The sequence below is a fragment of the Anopheles merus genome, chromosome 2R (genome assembly GCF_017562075.2).
Source record: "Anopheles merus strain MAF chromosome 2R, AmerM5.1, whole genome shotgun sequence".
Taxonomy (NCBI): domain Eukaryota; kingdom Metazoa; phylum Arthropoda; class Insecta; order Diptera; family Culicidae; genus Anopheles; species Anopheles merus.
Genome location: NC_054082.1, coordinates 55,992,993 through 56,009,069, shown reverse-complemented (window position 1 = coordinate 56,009,069; position 16,077 = coordinate 55,992,993). Strand labels below are relative to the sequence as shown.

Genomic DNA, 16,077 nt, shown 5'->3' with positions numbered 1-16,077 from the left:
GAAGTAAGCAATAAAATAAAAAAAAATTAACTTCAAGACTGATCTACCTCATTCCGATACGAAATCGATAATTGAGCTATCTAGAAGAAGAAATGGTACATTTCAGGCAAATATTTACATATTTTATAACAACCCAACTCGTACGACTAGCCCGTCGTGGGTTCAAGCCTCGTATAGACCGTTCCCCTATACGAAGGCTGGCTGCCACGACTGAAGCCAATACAGGCCTGCATTACAGCGTAAGTCGTTACACAATAAAATGAAGAATAACAGGAAAAATATAATAATAAAACAAATGTAATAAAACAGAGTAGAATGTTTCGTTGTTCTGCAACAGGCTAAAATCGGAATGTTTTTGTCGCAGTCAATAATCTTATTCGGGCATAGATAATATTATTTGATTTTGCAAGAATAGAACCTGCTAGAAATTTACTATTAAGAAAATAATTGCTGTCCCCACCCGACCATTGCAATGCCGCAGCACACAGATAACTGATTGGGCAGAGCTATTAAAAGTGAAGTAAGCCGAGCTACGTAAATCAGCACTACGTAACTCGACGACTTGCAACACAATCAAATCAGTTTTGTGCTGACCTAGTGCAAAGCTAAACGCCTACGTTAGCAGCAGGAAGCTAACGAAGGAAATTTGACTCGCTTTATTTCGTCCGCTCTTAAACGCGATTTCTTTTCGTACGCCTCTCGCTTTATCCGAGCTCCAGTTATCTATGTTTCTCTACTGCAACGAAACAGGGCCGTTCTTGCAGTCGCGTGAGTAATCTCCTTAAGCACATTATACAATAAATTTAAATCTTTCACTCCAGCTGACAAACTGAGAAGACGGGCGATTTTGTTTCCCGGCACTCAATGAAAGCGTTGCCGGTGTTTATTGTTGCCTGCGTATCGGGCAGCATGACCAACGTGGACGATGGGATACGTAACCTTCCAATCTGGGACCAACGAAGCGAGACGTTTAAAATGTGATTATCGTCTTCATTTTATTTCCGTCACTCTTGTACGCTCCCAGCCCAGCCAACGATGGCACCAACAGACCACAGAGCTAGCTGTCATTGCTGTTTTGGCGCGGTCGATTCACATTTCTTTGCTCGTTTCGAATATGACTTTGATCTCACCGACGAGTTTGGCCGGCGAAACTGAAATAACGACCATGAGCTTCACCAACAGGTAGAGCATCCGGTTTAAGCGTTCGTCGCTGGAGAATTATGTCATAGAATGATTCGATCAACCATTGAAACAGCATGTCGTCATTAACGATGTCTTTTTGCGGCGTCATTCAATCAGTATAAAACGGTTCTATCATTCAATGTAACCACAAATCGTTAAACTCTGCGCTTTTACTACTTCCTGAATCTACTGTTTCCACTTAAACAACTGTGTAACATTATCTTCTAACCTCTTTACCCGGTAACCAAATAGGAAACCCGGTGAATGTGTTTTCATTGCTCCATGAAAAATATGTTTCTATTGCTTCAAAAATTTTCATTGATTTAGTTAATAACAACCATAGTCATACGAGGCCTTCCTAAGCCACTTGTATAAACGGTTTGGTATTCTGCTACAAGTAGATGCAACAATAGCAAAATAAAAATAATAAAAAAGAGAGCAAATTAAACAATAAATATTCAATAACGTTTTAATTTACATGTATCTAATTTATGGATACCAGAAACCACGCATCTAATGCCAAAATAAAACTCATACCCCTTTATATGCTGCTAATTATAACGATTCCAATGTGGTGAATCCAACAGTGGTCTGGCTACTTTAAAACATTGCCTAGAAATAGAAATGCTATCGTCGAATAACTTATTCGTGAAGCGGCAATGCACTTGAACGATTGTGGCAAATGGAGACGCATGGTGTGTGATCGAACATTTTCAGAATCAGAGGATAATCAGAGGAAATGCATAACAAACTCATACCTACAAATTGCATATTTTGCTCATAGTTTTTTTTTTAAGTTTTTGAACAGTGTCATGCAAAATGATAGACATTTTTACAGATTTTATGTAAAACAAATTTTAACATCATGCTAAAGTATATTGGCCCCAGCAGCCTAATGAATCGCAATTGATATTTGGTTAAATAGCTACATGGCAGCGCTATTTCACTTTTATGCCATTAATGTTATTCTCTCGTAGCATTGCAAATGTACAACTTAATGATCTCATTTCACCTATAACCGAAAAATATTGTGCAATGTTTAATCAACTCATTCTCAGGCACACTATTTGATGACTTCCCAAGCTGTGTTTTGAGCACTGTATTCTCTTTCCCTTCCAAGTATCTTCAGATTGTATGGCAAACAGTAGTACATAGGCTTACTTGGAGATCTTCAACGTAACATGATCATAAATATTTTATGTCACCGAAATAAATGCCACCTTCCATAGCTTTCCCATGTCACACGAATGATGCACGAACACCACACAAAAAAGCTTTCCAAAATCATCAAGCACGTATTTCACTCGGTAGCGGTAACTAAGCAACGACGACAATATTAGAACGACCTTCTCACTTATAGCAATGTCGTTCTCATCACCAACCAAGACATTAAAACAGAAGCATAGTTTACTGCCGAACATTCGGTCTTAAGGCGCCATGCGGCTCAAATACGCAGACAAAGTGCCAAAAGACAAAAACCGATAGGGCAGTACTGTCAATAGTAAATGTTATTTTATGTGCAAATAAAATCATATTGCAAACATGGACCGACTTATGCCGGCAACTGTTACCATTTCGACGATTTTTCGCAGAAATCAATCAAACCGAATGCACTGGCAAATAATTGTGAGTAAATCAAAGAAGTACAGTGGCTTTCTAGCCTCAATATAGTGCAGTTTGCGCATCAAACAGTGTCATAATCTACCGATCGCCATTATTGTGCTGTGTATGTTGTTGTCACGATAGTGGGAAAATTAATTAGATTGCTAGATTCTACGTACATTGAGTTATTTTACGTTTCTACTTACGTTTCAGGTCGGGACAGAATCGACAGTGCTGCATCCTACGCATGACAATCTTCACTGGGCATCGAGGGATCTTACAATCCAGGTAATGTTTGTACATTATACAACAAGGCAATGCTTTCAGCAAAACAAACACAAACGTCCTATTAACTTAAATTGTGTATGTGTATTTACTTTCTCATCGTCCAGCTGCTGCCTTCCCATTACTCAACGGGGCAGCTAATATTGCGATGCTTGGCAGAAGTTGGCACGATTTACTCGGAAGTATCGCAAGCACCGCTGGAATCTAGCCGCAAGGAACCCATTCCAGAGCGAGGTATTTATGGCTAATTTGCCGCAAACCATCCCTATACTATTGATTAGCTCATGTTCTACCACGCCTTTGCGTTTGTTAAACATGATCATCATTGTTCTTCTTTGTGCAAGTGTGAGATTGGATTCATAATGATTATGAAATTATCTAATTAATCGTCAGTCCTATCAATACAACGCAACGTGTGAACCAACGCAAACCGACGGGCAGCAAACCATGCACGAATGATCCCATTTGCTAGCATTAGCCTGCACAAACACACCATTAGAGACGGTGTCAAAATGTCAACAATTGAAATGATAATCAACTGTGTTATAAATTATGCAACGCATTAGTCTCCAATCATGGATGCAGTAGTATATCCACGGTGCACCATAATTGTGCCCCGTTTAGCATGCAAAAATTAAACCGTAATGAAGCCGTTGAATCACAGCATCAGCGATGGTAATGCACTAGCTCGTTGGTACGAGCCAACTTTTTTTTATCAGCCTTAACTATTATCTTACACACGTCGATTTTGTTCGATAACGAGCATGTTTTCGGCGCTTTCAGTCTTCGCTTTCAACTTTGTGAAGCACATTATCAAGCATGGGCTATTGATAACCTGCTAAAGATTGGTAATGTTTTGCTTTGCCCAGTGCTTGCATTTGCTTCAATCCAATGAACATACAGCAAAATCTCTCTAAACGTACGGCTACACAGGGTAAAATAACAAACGAAACCAATTATAGGGAAAACATAACTTTAGAAAGGTCACAGAAGAGGAAACGTGTAAAACGTGTTCTGCTTTATCCCTTAAAACGGTTTAGTCGAAAGGCACGACATATAACACCATTGTCAACGAGGATGATTGCTCTTGTCACGCACTTTGAGCAAAACTTTCCCCTACTAGCAAACTGATGCCTCGAACGAGTTGTTCTGAATGATACTAACGCCCACAACATACTAACCACGGCAATGATGCGGCTTGTGTTACCCCTGCAGTGTACAAGGTTGGAAAAAAGTTTATTTATTGCAAAACTTTCACCGAACCATATCGTATGTTGTAAAATATGTTAGAGTGTGATTCTTGTGCACCATCACTAGCCGTACTTCAACGCTTTCAAACGAACGCTCTCTACCAGTGCTTCAACATTTTTGCAACACAACACTTCATTGAAGCAACACGTCTGGAGAGTCGTCTTTGATGACCATCATTGGGTTCAGGTTCAGCAGTAGCCTTATTTTTTTCTTTTTTGTTTGGGATCACTATGGCTCAGATTTGGCCAAGCTGTTAAAACTCTCATCGTTATTTACTTTTTCCGACCATAGCAAGCTTACGTAGTTTACGGCTATTTTGTGGAGATAAACTACATTTGAATTTGTATGGTATGTTGCTCTTACCCTTACTCCATACTCATTCGTTCTCTTACTATACATATGTACTGTCCCTTGCTGTCTGTTTCACGTAACCGTGGCTACAGCCAGTTAATTTGGGTTTTTCTTTTTTGTCTATTTTTGTGTTACAAGCTACCAACTTGTATCTGCTTTTTTTGTTGTTCCAGCAGTACAAAGCATGTACTGCAAAAACGAGTGGATAAAATAGGTAGTCACCACCAGATCCATCTATGCATGAAGTTTTCTCCCTTTTTTTGTATTTCCCCCAGTCTGTCAACACTTTTCCGCTATCACTCACGCTTCAACCGAAAAAGGTTGGCCCTTGGGCAATGACATGAAATTTCCATCACCACAGTGCCAAAAACCATCCCATCTCCCACCCCAAATGACCAAGTCAAATCATCGGTAGGGTCACCCAACAGAGAAATAGAGAGGAAAACCGCAAAGAATATAATGATGACATTTAACCACATTCCTGTTTTGTTTTGGCAATAATAAAAAAGGCCGAACCTAGAAGCGATTTGATGCCGCTGAAAAGTTTGGACTACAACTTCCAATACACAAGTCCGAGCTAGACTGGTTGGATATAGAACGGAAACAAATTGCGTTTGAACGATTCAACATTTTGCTGCTAAGCATATAAAAAATTACATCACATCTGCGTTAAATGAAACATGTTTAAAAAAATTAAAATACATTAAGTGGGTCAAAAGCGTTACAAGTATCTCTCTATTACAACGTATTGCTTTCAGCGTTTTGCATCTAATTCGTCTTTTTCCAAGCCCAAAATGAGGATTTGTTGTTGAAGCTGATCCTCTCATTTAAATGCCCTCAGAAAAGGGTCACTTTCATTATTACCATCCATACCAGAGATAGCCCTTCCTTGAACTCGCTTCAATGTGGAAAAAAAAGTGGAGTAAACCCTCTGGAGGCACTACAGCCAGGAAAGCTTTTGACATCTCAATGCAAAAAGGTTTCTTTTTCGTCAGACCCAACGCAAGAGAACAAACATAGGTGTGGGCGAAAAAAAGAGCACATTGAAAGATAAATGAAATGAGGTATAAGAGTCGAGAAGCATAACGCTCCGTCACGATAAATAGCTGTCAAAAGTTGCCAAGATCTGAATTAAGAATGAAGATTAGATGCAAATAAATGGTTTAGAGTGGCGCATTATTACTGTACTCATAGCCCTGAACAGAGGCTAGTCTGTCGACGCGAATCGGGTAATGTCAGACGACCAGAACCGAGGACCTGCTTACGCTTGAAGAACCTGTCCTTACACTTCCTTGGACTTCTCGGGGTACTCTTGAGCGTTCGTTTGTCAACAGACAAGTGGTAAAAAGGGTCAATTTTGCAGAATACGAAGAGAAATTGCTTTTATACTACAAACAGCCCGTTGTCAAGGGGCTCTTTCATCTTGTTGCGCTCTTATAAACGCTTCCCTGTGTATCAAGATGAGATACTTTCGTGTCACATTATAAGATTGAGTTGTCTTATCAAAGCGATACTTTCCATGTCTGGCTGTCATTTCGTCCGGATGTGTGCAATTGAACAATTAAAGCTCCAATAATGTTGCCAACCTGAATACTCGGCACGGTCACGTACAGCTTTATCGGCATCGTATTTCGACGTCGAATGCCTTTAATTAAAACCGGAAATGAAGCACGACAAGGGAAACACTTGAAACAAATTAAATTGATCGTTAGTCAAAGCGAGAAGTGAACGCTGTATGGTGAGCTGATCCCAAGAATGGGCCATCATCGCCTGACAGCTAATTTTTGTTGCATATGGGTGGAGGTCTAAGGATTGTGTAGAATACAGCGCGAAAAAGAACGGTAGCTTCACACAGTGTGAGGCTTTCCTGTCTCGAAAAAATAAAACCAACGCCACACAAAATACATACAAACATCCGAATCCGGCCCCAAAACGGAAGCTCCCTATTATACGAGATGGAAGGAGGATTTTTTTCCCTTTGCAGTCCGGGTTCCATCGTTAGTGACATGGTTATCCCCATCCCATCCAGACTGTGCGTTGGCAAAGCAATAGCTCGACGAACAAATGTGAACGCGTGACAACGATGTCGAAGACAACGCTTACAAACATGGACGGTATCGAACCGGAAACCTCCTGACACCGGAAGCTTTAGGCGGTGAAAGCCGGCAGTGGGGTGCTGTTTTACGGGACACTCTCAACGAGCAAATCGAGCATGACGCCGGCGCTATCGAGCGAAATGCGGCTGTTGTACGGATGGACGACGGTCGAGCCAAGTGTTGATTTGTTGCTCCCTGGACGGATTCCTCGTGAATGGAACGGAATAGATGAAAAGAAGGCACGGGAAACAAATTGTAACTGGAAGTGGGACTGAAAGGGGAACAAAAATCAAAAGAGGGTAAATCGAAAAGATGTCGCTGGCAATGATGTGATGGGAGAAAAATTGATTGTGTCGTAAAAGCAAAATTTATAAATTGTGTCACCGGATGGGACTCTTTCCAGGATGCAAACATTTAACAAGCGGCAACGCAGACTAGCGCATAGGATAGATATGCAGTTTGAATATGATTGTGTTACTGTATTTGTACGGAGCATGAAAAAGGATTTTAAATGAAAATGACGATGGGGTGGCGTGGTACAGTCGTCAACTTGCACGGCTTGACAACATGCCCGTCTTGAGTTCAAACCTCATATAGATCGTCCCTCCCGTAGCAAGCTTGCGTGGCTTGCGGCTTGCGTCGTACTCTCAAAAGAATGTCCACGTAGGACGTTACGCCAAGAAGAAGAAGAAATACAAATGAAGCATTGTATTAAGTTATTGATGTAACAAGCATGCAAATTTTGAAAAATTTGGTCATACACATTCATCCCACCTCAACAAAAACTTTTCAGCTTCACATAACGTGCGACAGTAGTGCATGCATTTAAAATTGGCTGGTCAAAAATCTCTTGTATCTCATGTATTTATATACAAATGTATACGTTTGTTATATTAAAGGCGCGTTTTACGTGCCGAGCTTCCCTGACAGGCCACTTGAAGGATTGGCCCTCAGCAATAGTCGTATGGTCATAGCGGAGGAGAAACAAACAGCGCACTTTTAGGCAGAATCATTGACACTTTGCCTACTAACCAGTCCTTCCCGATTGTTGCTTCTGATCCAAAGGTTGGGAAGCCAATGCAGTCGAAAGGGGGTGTTTAGCTTGGAAATTCAGGGACTCTGTCATATTTCGGATGTTGGAATGAAAGGTGTTAACTCCAAGAACTACTGCGTTTGAATTAAAGAGAGCTTTAATGAAAATATGGCCTACTTTTATACTTAAGTTTACCCCTGCACGTTTACCCGATTATCCACTCGGACTGGATTGTTCGGGTTTCTAGAAATAACTACATTGGAGCGCCGTTTATTCGGGTACCTTTTATTCGGCTGTCCGTATATCCGTGCTTGTGATAAATGACAGTTCAATACAAAGGTGACATTGCGTTCTGACGAGGATATTTAAAAAAAACGGTTATTAGAGCACATTAGCATAACAAAAACACTATAATTAATGGCAAATTTAAAATATTCTCATTGGAACAAACATGAAGGTCATAAAATCTGGGAAATTTATATCAAAAGATATATTTCGAAAAAAAGGAATTTGTGATTAAATATATGGATTGACTCTTTATCCGTATTATTCCCATATCCGGGTGAGGTCGAGTCCCGATGAGCTCGGATAATCGGCGCTCTACTGTAATTGTGCCGTGCAATGATATGGAAGGATAAAACAATGGTTACTTGGATTAGGATGGTACTTACATGCAATATCTGTTAAGGAGAACAGGTCGATGCAAAGCCCGTTGCTAGGTTGCCATTTTCAGCTCGCTTTTGACAGTTTCATGAAAAAGTGTTTACAAACAAACGGCTAATAGTTAACGCGCAAAAGTGGACGAATTTACTATTAGGAAGGTTATATTGGTTAAATTTCTTGCGGTCAATCACTTCTGAACAATAAAGGAGAAGTAATTGCAGTCTGCTCTGTATTCAGAAACATTGATAACCTTTTTCATTGTTTGCCATTCCGTGACCACAAACCACTACCGTTTGCAACGGTCCTGCTGGAAAAACGAAATGTTTAACATGTTCAACTGGGTTAAAGAAGTCCTTTTTACTTTCAATTGAACACTGAGAGTAAAATGAAACATCCAATCGACACACACTGGTACAATATGCATACCGTCATTTACTTATAACCCGGCTACGAATGATAAATGAGATCCTTGGATTGTATCAGTCATGTGATATTCTAATTGGATTCTAATTCTTCAAATATTCGAACAGGAATTGAATGTAAAATGCTGAACAAAACTCTCATTCCCTCCATAGCAACGTCCATCGCTAAACATAAACAATGTTCACTTTAACTGTCAAAATTTTCCCATGGCTTTCTGTCAATTTACTCTAAGCGTTTCGACCTGTTCTCTTTCAAGGACCTTGCCTAGTATCATGACACCATAGTGCTACCGTTACACGAGAGTTTGTTGCTGCATCTTAGTAGACTGTTTTTGCTATGGTAGACGTCGGCCGTATGACCTTGGCGATTTAAACATGTTTTAAAATGTTAGTAGAGCCTAATTTGAAATAAATTCCTGCATTATTTGATGCACCTTAACAGATTTGGCCACTTTCTGTGTATGGTATTATTCAAACAAAACATGTTTGTAACAACTCCCTCATTCAAGCTATTACATGACCAGCTACGATGAAATGCAGCATGACCCATCAACCAAATGTGACCCATCTCTTTTCCTGATCTTATTGGCCATGACAAAATGCATTGATTCCTTGGTAATATTTTATTTTTTGGACATTAAACCACCGACAAACCGACGTGACACTTCGAACAAAATGAGCTTCAAAAGTTGTCTCCTTATTTCAAATGAAAATACGTTAAACACTAGCGCCATCTCTACAACGATTCGCTTACTACACTGACACAGAGAAGAAACTGCTAAACCCCCTTTTTGTTTTTCTTTGCAAATTCCAATGCGTATTGTTTTATGTACTTCTCACATCTTTTGCATTGATTTGGAAACTTATAAAATGATTTTCCTGGGTGTTTTGTCCAATAATTCTCACAAAATCTTGCCTCACACTTCCTTCGCCCTTTGTATTTAGAAAAGTTGTTTACATCGAAGCAGCAGTGAACAGAGCTTACTTTGACAGAAGTGGTCGCCTCACTGGTAAATGACAGTACTTTCGTGTGGGACACTTTTGTAACGCCAGTGTCATGTCGGTTTGTCGGTGATTAAACCGCTTCTTTCGTTAGATTAACCGTCAAGAATGGCTGCTTACATGGCAGTTTGTAACACAATTAGTGTCATAAAAATGGCCAAACTCTGATCAAATGAAGGAACGAGGTCTCCCACACCTTTTGTAACCTTCAAAAAGGAGAAGGATAGGTTATGCATAAGTTAAATATACGATGTTCGCCATCATGCTCCAATCATTTAACTCCCCCGCTTTTAGTGCCTCTCTGACCGCTTGAAGTCCAATTGAAACAACAGAAATGCATTAATTTAGAAGGAAGTCACCAGCAGATTGATAATAATAAATTTAATTCACGTCTACGTAGTGTGTGTCCAGCGTAAATAATTAAAAAGCTAGATGGACGAATACTTTTTGCGCGCCCATCAAACGACTTTTTTTAGTTTTTTTATGTATTTTGGTTGCTATTGCACTATTTAAATGCTTATTTTTGAGCAAAACATGTGTATCGATGGTCCCTTTATCAAACCTCATTATTACTTTTATCGCCCCATACGTATTGCAGCCATAATTCGCCCTTTTCTGTTGTAGCGCCTGCAAGATAGGCAAAACGCGCGCAGAATAATTATAGCTAGCTAGGTTTAAATTATACACATATACACTTACACACATACACATAGTTAGATTTTTATTATGCATATATATATTTACACACATACATCTACAATTAAGGTTACACGTAGGATAGAATAGAATAGCATAAGATAGGAAATAGGAAATAGTAAAATAGGCGATAATTAGGATTAGCCAATGAGGAATAGGATTAAGGAATTTTGGCGCGAACGAGTGAGTATAAATTAAGGATAAGTTGAGGTTTAGGATGATTAACAAAAGTCCGATCTAAGAGGAAACGCTGCCCGAGTTAACATAGAAGAAATAAACTCCAAGTAACTACACAAATTCAAGCCACATTATTCTTTTGGGTAGTTAGAAGATTTCATATCACCACATGGCGACCGTGACAAGTGTGAAACTGTGATGCAAAAAAAAAAAAAAAAAAAAAACTCGCGTAAATACGAAGTTAATTCGCGAGTGCGTAATATTCCTTCCGGTCAGAAGAATATTCTAGTATCTGCGTTGATGTTTAGCGTGAAAGAGTGAGAGAGTAAAGACGAGAGTGAAGCGCAACGCTACAATTGTACGATAATTCGAACTATCGTTATTCAAACGCAGTGATAAAATATAAGGGTTTCCTGCAAAATCACGCAAATTGCACAAAAACTCCTGTCGGGTATCGTCAACGAACCAAGGCGCAGTGAAAGAGAGAGTGTATCCCGGTTATAAAAAAAAGGGGCCAGGAAAAGTTAAATGAATGCTAACAAACATTCGGTGTTAAAAAACAAAAAAAAAAAAGAGCAGCGATAGTTAACGGGACCGTGCGTAAAGTGATCTAAGTGCAGTGACCTCGATCGGACAAGATTATCGCACGTACGAGTAAGCCACATTTCGTACCATCGGCGATAGGCATCACAGTTTGAACCGGCATGACCTTTTGCGACAAGTGACCAAGTGTCGTTTGCACGAGAGAGACATAACGTTGTTGCGAGAAGAAGGAAGAAGCGACGGCGAAGCAGTGAACTGTGAGAGAGCGAGCAGCGATTTGCAGTGGATAGGAACGACGGTGCAGCAGTGTGCTGTGAGAGAACGAGCAGCGATTTGCAGTGGATAAAGCGAGATAACGCTATACTTATCGATCGGGCAGCGGTACACGGAGTAAGGATCAAGCGAAAAAAAAAAAAGAGAGAAAGTAAGGTAGGCTACACACTCAATATAGTTGCAATTTACTCATTTAAATATTTTTTGTAATTGCTCAATTAAATTCTTTTTTATGAAACGTACAATATTACCATTTTCCATTACAATATGCACATACTATTGGGGGAGTTACCATTGGTTTAAAAAAAATAAAAAAAAAAAAATAATTAAATAAAAAAAAAAGTAATATTACCATTATCTGGGTATCAAAAAAAAAATTAAAAAAAAAAAAAAAAATATATATATATATATATATATATATAATACATAATATATATATATATATATATGTATATATATATATATAATTACTATATATATAGCAAAACATCTCGATCACATCTCATTCAATGCTCTTAAAAATTAATCAAAATACTATAAGGCTTAAAAATATTGAAAAAAAATTATCGTGTGATAGAAAGTTTCGCAGATGTTTGCTTGATCATTACAACGGTTCCGCTAAGTTTTGTTTTGATAAGATCAAGTATTACCTAGATTCAATTCAGGAAACTGAACCCGTTTCAGAGCTAAAACGAATTTTGAAGGAAGCGAGTGACATATACGCCAATATCCAATCGCGCATACAATTTCATCAAACAAACAAAATTCAAGTTAAGTTTAAAACTTTGGCAAAACTAGCTATCGTGTTCAACCGTTGGAATCAAAACAAAATGGAAACTTTCGATATCAAAACAGCCACCGCTTTGGTGCAAATATACGATGGCAATACAGATGGTTTGGAAAATTTTGTGGACTCTTCAAATTTATTAAAGGAATTATGTCCAAAAAATCCACAAATGTTGGTAAAATTTTTAAAAACAAGATTGATAGGAAAGGCGCGTTTAGGACTGCCGCCTAATATTGACGATTTTGACTCGTTAATAAATGATATACGGTCCAGATGTCAAGAAAACTTAATCCAGATAAAATAATAAGTCAATTGAAATCTATTCGCCAGACGGATACTAAAGCTCTTTGTGATGAGGTTGAATTACTCAGCACAAAATTAAAAAACGTTTATTTGCAGTTGCACATTCCCGAAAAAGTTGCAAATGACATGTCATTAAAGCATGGGATTAATGCTCTGATTGAAAAAGTTCATAATCAGGAAACAAAAATTGTTTTAAAAGCAGGTCAATTCGCATCTGTTTCAGATGCTTCAGAGAAAGTATTAGAAAACGAAAGGAATAGCAACGGTTCACAAATATTAGCCTTCAACAGAAACTACTATGACAATAGAAAATTCGTTCGTAATAAATACCCGCCGAACACATACAATAGATTCCAGCCAAACACAAATAATAGATGGTTTTCCAATAGATCTCCTCTTGGTAATAATCAGGCAACTAGCAACAGATTCCAAAACCAAAGATATTCTAATAACTCTTTCAGAAAACAATTTCCAAATACAAATACTCGTAGAGTCTACAATACACAAGCTGCAGAAGAGGAACATTTTTTAGGGGTACCACAGGCGTTAGAAGAAATCATTCAACCTACAAACGATGGTCAACATTAGCGATAAACTTAAATGCTAATAACTTTATCAAAATTAAAGTAGAAATGGCAATGGGTGAAATAAGCATATTAATTATCGACACGGGAGCAGACGTGTCATTGTTCAAAGTTGATAAAATAAAACCAACACAGCAAGTCTACGCGCAAAATAGGATAAACTTAACAGGCATAACAACCGAATCGGTATCAACATTAGCAACTACTAGCACTAATATAACATTCGGAAATGCTTCTATTAACCACACTTTTCATATCATTCCTGCAGAAATAGATATCACAGCGGATGGTATTTTGGGAAGAGATTTTTTCACTAAACATAGATGTGTTATAGATTATGAGCACTGGCTTTTAAATTTCAATTGTTACGGTGTTACAATCAGCCACCCTATTGAAGATAGTATCAATGATGGTTTCATATTGCCTCTACGCAGTGAGGTTATTCGAAAGATAAATTTGCCCGACCTCGTTGAAGACTCTATTGTCCTTGCGAGCGAAATATTACCAGGAGTATTTTGTGGCAACTCTGTGGTATCAAAACAAAACCAATATGTAAAATTTGTAAACACCACTGAAAGCAATGTGTATATAAATATTCAGCTAAACGAATACTTTTTGGACTGACTGTATGTGTATCAGGATGAGTCTGATTAATCAAATATTAGACGTAATTAAATATATGGAATTATAAAAAAGGGAGGGGGGGGGTATACACTTTTTAATGCACTAAAGCCAAAATACAATTGCTTTGAAAACGTGTTTAAAAAAAATCTTTAGATGGGTCTAATTTTACAGGGTCTTCATTTTATAGGAAGTCATATAATCGGTAGTAGTTCAATCGGTTAAGGCAACGGTCGGCAAACTTTACGACCGAAAGAGCCAAAGTCTACAATAATGTTCGTAAAGTTTTACGTGAAGAGCCAAATTGTTAAACCAGGACAAAAATGAGTTTAATTTTTATGAAACATATGAACCGTTAAGAGCCGCCTTCTCGATACCAAAGAGCCCCACTTTGCCGATCACTAGGTTAAGGGAATGTTTCAACCGTGTAGTGGAATCGTGAAAGCATTCTGTGGAGGTTTGCTATCATAAAATGGAGTATTGCAAGCCATCGTGGAATTTGGCAAGCATACAGTGAAGCAGTCATCAGACTGTGGTAACCCTGTATATGATCATTATATAACTCGAAGCCCTGTAAGCATAGCTAATAAAAACGTTGTGCCATCATTTCTATAAAAAAGAGGCGTATTGGCTCAAAGTCTCTATAAAAATAAAGAAACAAAAATTCGATAACAACTGGATAGTTCCATGAGTGAGTACCGAAACATAAAAGGAAGCAGTATCAGGGCCCGGAGTCAGGATCTGTTCCAGGACTGATATGGAATCTTAATCAGTACAAGGACCAGTATGCGTTTGGGATCAGTTCCAATATCGGAAGTTATGTTGCAGGATCTGCATGGGATCAGGATCAATCCCAGGAGCGTTATGAGTGCATTGTAATTTTTGGTGTTGGTTGGGATCAATGTCAGGGCTCGTACGATTTTTTGAGCAATTTCAGTACCGGTATAGGGTAAAAATATATTCCAGACCAGGTATGGTGTCAGGATCATTTAAAGCCCTGCTCTTTAAAGCAGCAGCCAACTTTTTTAGGGTCGCGGACCACTTGACATTGAAAATACATTTGTCGCGGCCCACATCTATTGAGAGCATACATTTTATTAACTTAGTTCAAAGTTTTTAATAAAAAATATGTTTAAAACTTATTCTAGACGTCCCTGTAGAAAATTTTCATCTTGATTATGGGAACAAACGCACGGTATGTATAGTAAAAAGCTTTTCTTTTAAAAAAATGTTTTTTTGTGGAACACTTCTGTTAACGCCACGGATCACGGGTTAGAGACCACTGAGTTAAAGGACCGGTAAGGGGTTAGGATCAGTTCCAGGGTCAGGTTCATGACTAATTCTAGCACCTATATGGGATTGGAATCAGTTCCAGCACCAGAATGAGATCTATAAACTTCCAGGTTAGTCTGGTTTCTGGATTAGTCCTAGGAGCAAAATTGAATGATTTTCAAAAAAATTTTATAAGTAACAATAAAAGGCAACAATACAAGAAAATTGAAATTGATCAATTCCTTTGTGAAATTTATATAATTTTTGACTCTCTCTCTCTCTCTCTCTCTCTCTCTCTTTCTCTCTATCTCTCTTTCTTTGTGAAATAAACTTTACCTGCTACTTTTAAAAATGTAATGGTTGTTTTCAATGTTAGAGAGAAAAAAATAGAGAGAGAGAAATTGTGATGAAAAATGTACACAACAGATAAATGTACTCTTAACATTGAATAGAAAAATGTACACTAGTTCACGTAAAGCTCTTATTCTCATTGAAAGAGACCGCTTTACACCAATTCCCACCGCAATTGAAACTTCTTCCTTCAATGACCCTGTTTGGACACCACAACTTTGTGTAGGATTTATTTTCTGCTTCAACAGACAGCGTAACAACTGCAAAACTCTTCATTCAAATCAACTACAAGTCACTTTGGGACACTTGCCATCCTACCTCAAAGCTACTTCAAATCGTCAAACAACCTAGCCTCGGGGGAAGCTTGTCCCCCCCCCCCTGCCAGACGGACGGAGATGGCACTAGGGCAGCAGAAGAAATGCGCCAAAACAAAACAAAAACTTTCTCCAAATGACTCTGGCATGATACTTTCGGCTGCTTTCTATATTTGTAGTGCATTGGTTTAGGCGCATCTTTCCCTGTCTTTCTCTTGTACCTTTTTACATCTTTGTTTTGAAAGAAACCCAAAAAATAAAAGTCTGAT

General features: G+C 38.5%; 1 protein-coding gene across 1 annotated transcript in view; it reads left to right on the top strand.

The window, feature by feature from the left end:
* The window catches only part of LOC121590576, a 139,548-nt gene that overhangs the window by 110,283 nt on the left and 13,188 nt on the right, over positions 1–16,077 (top strand). The window contains exons 6-7 of the mRNA XM_041910367.1: positions 2,998–3,072; positions 3,177–3,303. Of these exons, the coding sequence (XP_041766301.1) occupies positions 2,998–3,072; positions 3,177–3,303 (202 nt within the window). The remainder of the gene's footprint in view (positions 1–2,997; positions 3,073–3,176; positions 3,304–16,077) is intronic.